The 12,086-nt window shown below is 42.7% G+C and overlaps 1 protein-coding gene across 9 annotated transcripts in view; it reads left to right on the top strand.

Annotated features, from left to right (window-relative positions):
• Window positions 1-2,676: 2,676 nt before the first annotated feature.
• Window positions 2,677-12,086, top strand: part of Cadps2 (calcium dependent secretion activator 2) — a 535,973-nt gene continuing 526,563 nt past the window's right edge. For 4 of the 9 annotated variants that reach the window (XM_048450976.3, XM_085683584.2, XM_085683582.2 and 1 more), the window contains exon 1: window positions 2,682-3,213. In XM_048450976.3, the coding sequence (XP_048306933.3) occupies window positions 2,866-3,213 (348 nt within the window). In that variant the 5' untranslated portion in view covers window positions 2,682-2,865. Of the gene's footprint in view, window positions 3,214-12,086 lie in introns of all 9 variants that reach the window. The other 5 variants (XM_085683581.2, XM_048450971.3, XM_048450977.3 and 2 more) reach the window with 3 other exon arrangements.

Below are 12,086 nucleotides of genomic sequence, written 5' to 3'. Positions count from 1 at the left end.
GCTTCCCTCAGCCATGTATCCACCCAATTTGTAATTTGTTTACCTAGCTATTTATTTTCTCAGGTAGACATTCATCATCTCCTTCCCTGGAACCCAAGGGCATGCCTCCCAAACACAGACCAAGAGCCCATTAAGCTGCACTGCCTCCACCCTACTTCTGTGGCTTCTCAAAATATCAACTAAAGCACCAACATATAACTACTGATCTGTTTTAGTTATTTTTCTATTGCTGTGAGGAGACACCATACTGGGGACTTACAGTTCAGAGGGCGAACCCATGACCATCATGGCAGGGAGCATGGCTGCAGGCAGGCATAGGAGCAGTAGCTGAGAGCTTACATCCTGATCCATTAGCAGGAGACAGGGAGTGATACATTGGGAATGGGCTTTTGAAACCTCAGTGTCCACATTCAGGGGCACCACCTCCAACAAGACCACAACTCCTAATCCTCCCCCAAACAGCTCCACCAACTGGGGAACCTGGATGCAAACATACGAGCCCATGGGGGCTGCTCTCATTCAAACCACCACACAATCTATCTCCAGATTTTTCTTATCCCCAAATCCTAACACATAACTGCCTATATTTAGATTCTACCTGTTCTATGTTTTACACCCTATGAACTTATACATGCACCCTCTATTCCTTTATTTGCTCTTTATCCTTCTTTCTTTCCTTTTTATTGTATTTGAATATTCAAATTATGCCTTTTCTCTTCGTCTTCATGGAGAAAACACTGTACATAGTTTTTTTTTAAAAAAAAAATATTACAAGTTTTGGGATCTCCAAAGCTTGGAGATCTTTAACTTCTAATGTTTTTAATAGGAAGAAATCCTATTTCATCAAGTAGAAGGAAAACAATAAGTTATCAAACCAAAACATAGTAGTAACTAATAAAATTGAAATATACACTTTGAATAGAAAGTAAAGGAAGAAATGACTCTATTAAAGCTGTATATCTTTAGGAATTGTATCCCTATTTTAATAAGCATCAAATTTTAATATGCCGATTGACAATCAAGAGAAATTACAATAGAAAAGACCCACAGCTAGAAATTCAGCCCATGTTGAGTCTTTATCGCTAGTGCTGTAGTCTCAGCTTCCGTAGTTGCACTATAGAGGAAAAGATAAATAACTGAGATAATGCATGTAGCTTAAAGCAAAATCTGGTACAATCATCAGAATACTGTCACCTACCTGCCTAAGGGGGTTACTTTGATAAATGGCCTCACAGAATTTTGCAAACTGCAGGAGATCAGGACCTAAATAAAATGCTTAAGATTTCCACTAATTGTCTACCTTGCCCAAGACAAAAGTCTTTAAATTCATCAATTTTAAGCTATAGTTTTCCTTAGCATCGACCACCAGCTAGCAGGCAAGCCTTTGGTAAAGATCTTCTATTACTAAGGGACCAGTTAAGGGTTAACAAACAGAGAAGGCTCCCAAGGAGTAAAAGCTCCCTTTTTCCTTCATCGAGGGACAACATCCTCAGATGCAGAAGGAACATCTGTGTATCTAACTACCAAATGGCCTGGGAAACCCAAAACTGCTTCTTGGCCACTGGACAGAGAAGCTCAAAGCTGGTGGTGGCTGCTTAATTTCTCTTTTGTTACTTCCCCTGAGTTCTGCACCCTCCTGGCCAGAGTGGTCATTGCACACTGTTCCTTGTGTTGAATGCCTGTTTTGCATATTGCTTCTGTCTGGGTTCAGGACACAAGTTACAGAAAGACAAAAAGAAACTGCTAGGCAGTTTTGGCACCGAGAATTCTGCACAGATATAGGCTTCAGGTGCAGCTACAACTACGAGACGCCCACTTGAGGTCAGGAAGCAGAGAGGTTGTGTGTGGTGTTCTGCAGCTTGTGTCTGCCTCATGGACAAAGCTGGACACCTGGTCGGCTCTCAGATTTTTGTTGAATGTCTGTCCACCCAATACACCCTGTTTTGGGTCAATCCTATCTCAACCTAGGAAACAACTGAGCTGTTTTTGTTCTAAATCCGAGTATCAGTTCGCAAATATAAAATTCAACATGCTCATGGGTTTGCAAGAAACAAGAATATATACCAGTTTAAAAGACCCCACCCCCAACTTTTCTTTTAATGCATGTGCTGTGATGTTTACAATTTGAACTTCTCGAAGAGTGTCCCACGGCAGTGGAGAAGGGCAAGAGACTTATTTCGAGTCTCTTGGTAAGAATACTTTGAGGTGGAGGGCAGGGACTCACTTTTCAGCACTCCTCTTTCACGAAGGGTATCAGAACCGGGTCCCATCAACTCCCGGACGTCTCTCCCTTCCCTCTTCCTGGGTTACTGTGTTCCCTACCCCTATCCCACCACCAGGTCCACAGAAAGACTGCAGGATGACGGATATTCGGGGGGTAGGGGTCGTAAGGGCTCTGAACCTCCCACCCCTTGCAAACTGCGCACTCCGGGGCACCAGGCACACCCGCCTGGCCCAGGCGGTGGCGGCGGCGCGCGCACGCGCACTCCGCGGCCCCGCGGCCGCTCCTCGACATTCCATTCCACGTGTTGCTTTGGAGGCGCCACAGGTTCCTCACCTGCGCGGGCTGCGGGGGGTCGGCGGCGGGGCTGGGGGGCCCGCGCGGGCTGGCGGACCTGGGTTGGGCGAGCGCTCCCCGGGCGCCCCGAGCGGCCCCGCGCTAACTCCGCCTCTCGCCTCCCGCGGCTCCGCTCGCCCGCCCCGCGTCCTGGCCGCGGCAAACACTCGGGCGCCGAACTCGACGTGTCCGGAAAGCCCGGGCCACTTTCCCTTTCGTTCTGCGGCCGCCGCGCACGGACCCAAGCTCCCGCGCACCAGCGGGGACAGCTGCGCTCGGCGAGGAGCCCAGGAGCCCCAGCCAGCACCATGCTCGACCCGTCTTCCAGCGAGGAGGAGTCGGACGAGGGGCTGGAGGAGGAGAGCCGCGAGGTGCTGGTGGCGCCGGGTGGCTCCCAGCGAGCACCGCCGGCCACGGCTCGGGAAGGGCGGCGGGACGCGCCGGGGCGCTCCGGAGGTGGCAGCGGCGGCGGAGCGGCTAGACCGGTGAGCCCGAGTCCCTCGGTGCTCAGCGAGGGGCGAGATGAGTCCGAGCGGCAGCTGGACGAGGAGCAGGAGCGGCGCATCCGCCTGCAGCTGTACGTCTTCGTGGTGAGGTGCATCGCGTACCCATTCAATGCCAAGCAGCCCACCGACATGGCCCGGAGGCAGCAGAAGGTGAGTGGCGGGACCGGGAGCTTCCTGCGGCTACTTCTCCCCCCAGGTTTTTTTCCTGGGAGAGCTCTCGGGCACCTGCCGCCACCCTTCTGCGAGGGGCCGGACATTATTTTAGGCAGTCTTTGAGGGGTGTCTAGGGCAGGAGGGAGCGCTTTGGTCTTTAACCTCGGTGGGAGCTGGTCAGAGCTGGCCTGAACTGGCAGGGGCCGGCAGGAGCTGTCAGGTTCACCTCACCATCCGCAAGACGTGGACGGAACAGCTGACCGCACCTTGCAGGCCCTGCAGTAATTGCACCTGGGCAGGTTAGGTTGGGACAGGGTTAGACGCAACTCCCAACAACTTTAATTTGGGTTGCTGTGGGGTGCATGGAGCAGGGTTTTGCCTGGAGCATGTAGCTAGGTGAAGCAGGTGGAGCATGGACTCTTTCCCATTACAGAGAAATCTCCTCGCAGGCAAAGGACTATGCATGTTCTTTGGTGAATTAAAAGCAAAGTTACATTGCTCAGTTTCCTGTGTTGCCAAACAAGCAAGGTGTAGCATTCAAGCATCTTGGAAGGTAGTCACCCAGAATGACTGTGGGTAAGTAATTCCAGACCGTGGCACGGTTAATGAAGTCCACTGGTGATGCTAGCTAACGGACTAGAGCAAATGCTTAGCGAATGGCTCTTTCTCCCCACATTTAAGGAAGTTCTGTCACATGAAATGGCTACCATGATTAGTTTGAAAACAGGACCCTAGGAGTCTGATGTTCTGTACCATACACAAAGAGACTGAAATCGCCTTCACTGGATACATGTGTGCGATAGAAACTGTCTCGGAAACCTTTTAATGGAATGTTGAACTTGGAAGGTTCTGAAGAATCTGTAAGCGTCCCCTTTAGCTTGTGACATGGCATGGGGACCCGGCGACATCAGCGCTTGCAGAAAGTATACCTACATGCACAGTCCTTTTTTGTTTTCCTGAAATAGTAACTTCAAGCACGTGAACCTTTTCTTTCAGAACCTTTTGAATTGACTTTTAAAATAAAACCGTAGTCCAGAGAAAGTCCCACTCACCCTTGCCTCTGACCGCAACCCTCCTGTCCACATTGTCCAATCCTTGTGTTTATATTATTATTATTATTGAAGTCTGCTTGACATGTTAAATGCTGTGCATGGTTACTGGGTACGACTCGTTGAGTTTGGGGATAGGTGGACAGCTATGAATTTGCCTGAGGTTAACAATACTGTACTACATATTTACAAAGCATTCTTCCTAACTTTGAAAAAAGAGAAGCAAATGAGCTATGTTGAAACTATCATTCTCTTGAGTACTTTTGGCTCATTCCTTTACTGTTGAAGGCTAATCCTAGCAGCCCTTCTTCAGGTAGTCCAACACTCTAGGGAGTTCACAGAACGTCAGATTGATAGAGACCTAACCAGCTCTAGGCTGTCTCCTCATGTGACAGAGAGAAGTAGGTCAGAGGAGCATTTTCTAGCACCAAGCCACTTGGCATGATGAAAGCTGCCATTCCTCAGTGGAAGAGTGAATGCCCTGCAGTGTGGCAAGCCTGCTGCTCCACTCCTACATGAGGCCATCTCTCCTCATGTGCTGCTTGGGTTGAGTCTGTATTATCTGTGTAGGTTCTGCAAGTGCCAACCTCCAAAGTCATCTTAAACTAAGCATGGGTTTTCTCCGTTGTGGTCGGAGTCCATACAGAGTGTATGAGCATCACCCAGTGTCTAGTTTCACCTTTCACATGCCATTTAGCTTAGCGTTAGTGTGGTCATATGTACAAATTATTATCTGGTAAAAATCAAGAGGCCATTTGTATTTGGAGTGGTTTCCTTTAGACTCCTTATGAGGAAAGTCATTTGCCACTGGCTCATTTCAATGTTGGATACTTGTTGCAGTTTGTTAAGGAAGGGACTCTCCCTTGTTTGGTCAAATAATGCAGCTCTCCTGGCGCTTCCTGTTTGAACAGAATGTTTCTCTAGCAGTTATTTGAATTGGCAGACAGGTGTACTCACAATGCTACTGAGGAAACTGTTGATGGAATGTTACTCAGTCATTACTAAAATAAACCTAGTTTCATGAAAGGAGAAAAGCGCTCCTTACATTCTATGCAAAATATTTGGAGTGCCTAGACTTTTTGTTTTTAAATATTGAGAACCTCAAGCATAATCAGATGAACTTTAGTATTTATATTTTAATGGGGGAGGTCCTGTAACAAACAACCTAAACATTTACCTTATTCAGAAGCTTCCCCTTTTCTTTCTTTCTTTTTTTAAGACATGCTGATTGCTGAAGGGAGCTGGAGCAATTCTTGGCAGTCAGGTTTCCTCCTAGGAAAAATAAAATGGGAATTTAACTGTGTTCATGTGAATTTGATGCACAAGCCAACAATTAATGCCAAAACTTACTTTAAGTCTTGAATTATACTGTTGGGTTTTTATAAAAGAAGTAACATGAAGATCGCACAGCCACTAATCCATTGTATACTTTTCTTCTTCTTTGTAGTCAGACAGGCAATAAAACGGTTTTCACTGCTCTCTCTCTTCTCCCAACTTTGAGAACTGAGAGGATCAGAAATTGAGGTCTGAGAGGGTCCTCATTCTGTGACTGAAGAAAATGAATTACAGAGATAAGAACCTTACCCTGGAGGCCACGACTTAGGTTTGTAGTCAAAGCCTCTCACTGCTAGGGCTATTTGGGTTTTAGGAGCAGAGCTGAGCTACAGGGTTTGTTTGGTTCCCCCATTTTTTTTCACGTGTCGAAAATGTCCCACAGAACCCGTAAAAGGCTGTGTGCGTGAGCTATTTGAGAATGTTAAATAGTAGTAAACTCAGTTCAGTGGAAACCTGGGCGCTGTGGTTTTGACTAGCACACATCAACACTGAGGAGTAACAGCTGATGCTTTTCAGGACTGCCAGTGACTATTGCTGCTTTTACAGGAAATCTTGGAGTAGATTTTGGTTCGTTTCTGTGACCGAGCACTGTCCGAGGTGGTCTCACTGCCTCAATGGACATATGCATGACGGGCATGTGTGGTGATGAACAGCCATCATGAAATGGCTTCGGCAGTAAACACCGCTTGACACCTCCTCGTGTTTATTGACGTGATTGTATTTGTTCTGTTATAGAACTATCAATAATCACGACCATTGAGTAATTCTAGATGGTTGAAGGAGAGATCAATGTTATGGCTAGAAAGAAAATAAACAAAACAAACAAAAAATCCTCAAGCAAATCACATATATTTAATAAGCTCTGTCTTCACCTGTCATACATGTAGAAAATGTTGGAACCTAGAGGGGAAAGTAGCAAGTGGGGTCCTTCATGGTTAGAAGTTGGGGAGACTAAGACAAGCCCTTTGGTCAACATAGAAGGCTATCCACTTTAACAGACTTTGCTGTTAAGTCTGTATTCACAACTATTTACAGGGAACACTGTTTAAAGACATGGTAGCGTGGATTAAGCAGGACCTGGAAGATTGTACTCAGCCATTTCATGGTTATTTTTGTTTTTATTATTGAATATAACATGTTGAGAAAATGGCCAACTCTTGATTTTAACTAGAAATAAGGAAAGGCTTTCAAAGATGAGAGTGTACCTGATAACTTTTCGCATGACTTCTGTGCTATGTTCATGCATTGCTAATTGCATTGCCACTGAAATGATGCACAGTGCATTTTGAAATGAACCTTTCGTACAATCATTTCTCAGCCTTTTGCATAGCCCTTGATAGTTCTAAGTTTGAGAAATTTATATAAATAAGCTGCAGAATTTTCTTCGTTAACACTGATTTGCAGGACTGTGTTCAGGGAATACAATATTGGGTGAGATTATTTGCCTATCTTTCATTTGAATTTTGTAGTTCAGAAAAAAAACCATCCTTAATCTGATAATCCATAAGCCTAAATGCTCAGAAATCTTAAACTTTTTTAGTGATTTATAAGTGAATCCTTTCATATCTTGCTTCATTTGATAAATCATGGTTACAGACTAAAGAGGTTGTCAATAATCACTTCTGGCCCATGTGTCTAAAGCAAGCAGAAAACATGAATGCATTTTGTGTTTACGCTTGAGTCCCATCCCCAAGACACGATGTAATATGTATGCAAATTTTTCAAAATCCCAAATCTGCAACCCTTTTCGTTCCATGCTCTTCAGATAGGCATATTCTGCTTATTCAAAATGACCACTTTTATCTCCTTTGGAAACAGGTGGCCTTTCTGTATTTATATATTTTCGGTCTTCTGGTTACATGCTCAGGGAAGCCAGCTTTGTTAGAAATGAATAATAAGTTTGCAAGTGTCGAGAGGGCATCTTTCACTTGCATGGCACCTTGTGGCTGAGTGATGGGGTTGCCTTTCTGTTGGAGCTTGAAATACAGTTGTGGCCTGATACTGTATATAAGTATACTGCATACTTAACATACACAGTGCCTGGCATTCAGAATCTAGTAAATGTTTGGCAGGTGAAAGCCTCAGATTTAGTGTATGTCCCAAATAATTTGTGAGATCTAGAATTCAGGAAAGATACCATAAAGGGGAAGTATGAAGATCTTCTAGTTTTCTGTGGAACTCGTGCCCTTCAACATGATTTGACTCCTGTTAAGTGTCCCGAAGAAAGCTCTGAAAACAAAAATCTCTATTGACACAGAACAAATGACTTCATAGAAACCTTCTCAATGCCGTTACCAAATCCGAGGAACAAGAAAGCTGTGGCGAACCCTTGCAATCTGGCTTTCTCTTTTGCCTGTAGTTTCCAGTAGATCTGGTGCTGTTCTAACAGAGCCCGAATTCATCCTTTGTGCTCCTTTGGTTTTAGTACAGTGTGGGGCAAATACCAAAGGAATGGGTTACACTGTTTGCTGCTTTTAATAATAGGGAATACCTTGTCCTCTGGGGATCCAGTGGGAAACCACACATTAAAGAAAAACCTCAGGCTGGACTTGAAATGGTATCTCAGAGAAAAATGCTTATTGCTTTAGCTGATTCATCTAATCCTCCACAGGGTGTCCGGGTACCACAGCAGCAGCGCTTAATTTGGTAGAATGAGTTGTGCTAATGAGAACTCAAACAGATTAAGTGGTATTGGAGTCCCTTTCTTTCAAAAATGCAATCATCCTTTATTTTGCTGTTTGAAAGACTGCTTGTAAAGTGAAATAAAGTATTGGGATTGTGTTTTACCTCGTCTGTCTTCTTTTTCTTTTAAGAGTTTCATTTATTTGTGCGCTCAGAAGATAAGCAGCCAAGTCTTACTATAAGGTCATTGAAGTATTTCAAAAGAAAATTAAGAAAGCTGGGCCCTCTGGATAGGTCAACAGGTAAAGATACCTGTCAGTGAGCCTGACAATCTGAGTTAACTCCCTGGGACCCACATGGATAAGTGACCCTTGCAGGTTGTCCTTGCATCTCTACACATGCAACTTGACATGTGTGCACACGTGTGTGCATGTCCCCATTCCAATCCAAACTAAGTAAATAAGAATGAACTTTAAAGGTTGAGGAAGGTGACTCTCAGGTTATGAAATATGGAAAGGGGAATCACACTTTGGGGTAGGCCACTTGAATTCTTGTACATGTTTTTTTTATGGAGTTCAAATCGATTGAGACTTTTTCCCCAGTGGGATATATCAAGGTATTGTACTCACATGGTGTTGTAATCATCAGGGAGGACCTCACGATTGCAAGTCATAGGCGCATTGGTGGCACAGGTGATGCATTCTTTAGAGTGAAGACTAGCCAAGTATCAAATGGTGGAGTTGTCCAAAATAATTAACATTTTTCTTATAGCCCCTGCATGTTGGTTAGAGATTTATTTATTATCTCCTTAAGGAATATCTATAATTCTCCTCTCTGACTGCATATTATAATCACCTTGAGAGCTTTAAAAAAATCCCATTATCCAGGTGCTACTGCAGACTAATTAAATTAGTCTCAGAGATTGGGAAGGTATCTTTAGGCTTCCCTGGTGAATTCAGTGTGCAGCCAAGGTTGAGATCTACTGTCCTAAAGAGAGCTACAGGAAAAATGGTTTATTTTTACTTAGTCAAGGTGAAAGTATTTGTAATTAATCAGAATACAGTATGAAAGTGGGTATAATGTTGGAGTGGGAGGTCCTTCTGTCTATATGTTGCTTTTATTGATTAATGAATAAAGAAACTGGCTTGGCCTATACCAAGGTAGAAGGAAGGCAGAGTCAGGGAGAAGCCATGGAGCCACAGCCAGAGTCAGACATGCCGAAACTTTGCTGGTAAGCCACTGCTTACATGTGATACACAGATTATTGGAGATGGGTTAAAATAATATGTAAGAGTTAGCCAATAAGAACCTAGAGCTAATGGGCCAAGCAGTGCTTTAAATAATACAGTTTCTGTGTGATTATTTCAGGGCTGAGCAGCCAGGAACCAATAAGCAGTTCACGCTCTCCTCCTACATTCTGTATTAAGTAAAAGACAACACCAATAAAAAGGGCATCTAAATAATATGGAATTCTTTGAGTTAGTTCACTGGGAAAGATGGTACAGTAATTTAGACTTTTGAAGTCTTTAAATAGGTTTTATTATGGATGATAAATTGTATTAGCGGCTATAATTTATTACAGAACTATAGAGAGATCACTATCAACAACATAAAATGAATAGTGGAAACTGAGAGGTGTGAAGTAAGCTTAATTGTTGTTTTCCTTACCCAACGACATTGGGAAGATTGTCATGAAATCTCAATGGAGGAGTTGATATCAAGTAATGCCTAAAAGAGTAAACTTCACAGAAGTCTTCTATAAAACAGTATAGTGGGTTTCAGTCATGCATATATGTTTCTCAAAACAGTTGTCCCTAACTGACTCAAGTGAGTCATATCAACAACCTGCACAGCACAATAACCCCAAGGTTGAAGTAGTGACTTTACTCACGTTGGTGATAACCAACAGCTCTCAAATTGGACTTAAGACCTGCTCATAAAGAGCGTGACAGTGCCTCCTGCCAGAAACTTGGCTAACTACCCAGTGAAGTCATGGCTATGTGAGTAGATTCTACTACCACTAATTTACTAAAGCAGAATAAGTCTTAACAACATTCTCTCAGCATTTGTCTTCATACCCACAGATAAGTGTTGTCCTCTCCCCTCATCAAGAAATCTTCTATTTGCATCAGGCAGAGACCCCTACAGAAAACCACAACCAATCAAAATGCATGGTCGAGGGCCTAGTCCCAATGGATACATCTACAAAGCACTCCCATACCTAAGGCTCAGGGAACATTGTGGAAGAGGGACAGAAAGCCTGTAAGAGCCAAATAACCAGGTAGTTTGCTGTATGATTGTTTTCTAGTAATATACCAATAGGTAAAGACACTTGCTACATGATATCTCACCAACATGACTGCCTAAAAATGACTTGAATAAGAATAGTACCAGTGCACGTGCCAAAGTGGATGTTAAGCCCAGGAGCTCTCACCTTTAGATAACAGGAAAGCTGAGGGCAGGGGATCATCAATTGGTTGTCTAGAGCCAAGTGGCCAGTCCTGGAAACATACATGCAAGTAACATTATGTGGATTAATCGGGTTATATTGAGGAACATGTATGTATATACATTATATATGCATTAAATATCAATTAGTAAAAAAGAGGCCATGCATTTGAAGGAGAGCAGGAGGTGTATATGGGAGATTGTAATTACATTAGAATCTCAAAAATAAAAATAATAAAATAAAATTTGCCTCTCTTCTATACTCAGAAAAGTATATTATAGAAGATATTCTCAAGTAATTCTTGTGAAATAAAATCATTAGAAACATTTAGAGAAAGCTTTAAGAGTGAATTCGTGTCTTCCTACCATATCCTAGCTTCTGACTTTTAAGGTAGACATTAATCAGAAGCCCCTGTTTTTCCTTGAGTGTAGTAGTTGGGTAACCATTGATTTGCGTTTGGAAAACTTAATGCTGTAAGACATCATGGGGGCTGAAGTTACAGCTCTAGGTGAACCTGCTGCTTTGCATGCATAAGACTGTAGGTTCAATTCCCAGCAGAGAGGGCAAGAAAGAAAGATATAGGGGGAGAGAAAATTTCCACACACAACAGAAGAAACCAAAAACATCACAATTGTCTACTTTGGTTATGTGAATGTTATGGCAAAGCTTTGTAAACTCTTTGGTTTAAATATGCTTTCATTATGTAACCTTCAAGTTGGTGATGAGTTTCTACAAAGGAACTATTACTGGGGCAAAAGTCTAAATGACTTAAAGACTATTTTGGTCAATCAGATCATCATATTGCTGTGAAGAGATTTAATTTGATCTTTTCTGATTATGTGTGGTGATGACTCCCCACCCCCTGTGGTCTAATACTCTTCTTTTTCTACTGAGTTTTGATTTTGCCTAGTTAAGATATGCACAAGAGATGGCATTCCTCCATGTGGGATGTCCATATCATCTGCCTCTCACTTTGTTTTGAGGTAGATTTGCATTGATATTTTCCTTAATAGCTCATTCCTCAGTCATGCTCAGTTACTCACTGAAATAAAAGTTGAAGGTAAGTTAGATTTCTTTTTTTTTCTTTTTTCAGAAAACAGCTATGCCGTCTGAACAGGCTTAATTTTGATTAAGCCCTTCTTTGATCACTAAAACCTTAAGGACTAGTTAATCATACTAATTGTTTTTTTAATTTTTTTGTCAACAATTTATTTAGTTCTTACAGTGTGAGTTTTACATTATGTAGTGCTCTGAGTACATTATAAAATATAAAATAAATGGAAATCCTTTCTTCAGTTAATGATAAAAATATATACAATTTATGTATTTCTCTTTCCATGTTAATTATTTCAGTATATTAATGTAGCTTTTCCTGTTCACAGTGCCAACTAATTTTGATGAAAAGTTGCTATGTA

This window comes from Myodes glareolus, chromosome 25 (assembly GCF_982192425.1).
Source record: "Myodes glareolus chromosome 25, mMyoGla1.1, whole genome shotgun sequence".
Lineage (NCBI taxonomy): Eukaryota > Metazoa > Chordata > Mammalia > Rodentia > Cricetidae > Myodes > Myodes glareolus.
This window is presented reverse-complemented; position numbering and strand designations above follow the sequence as displayed.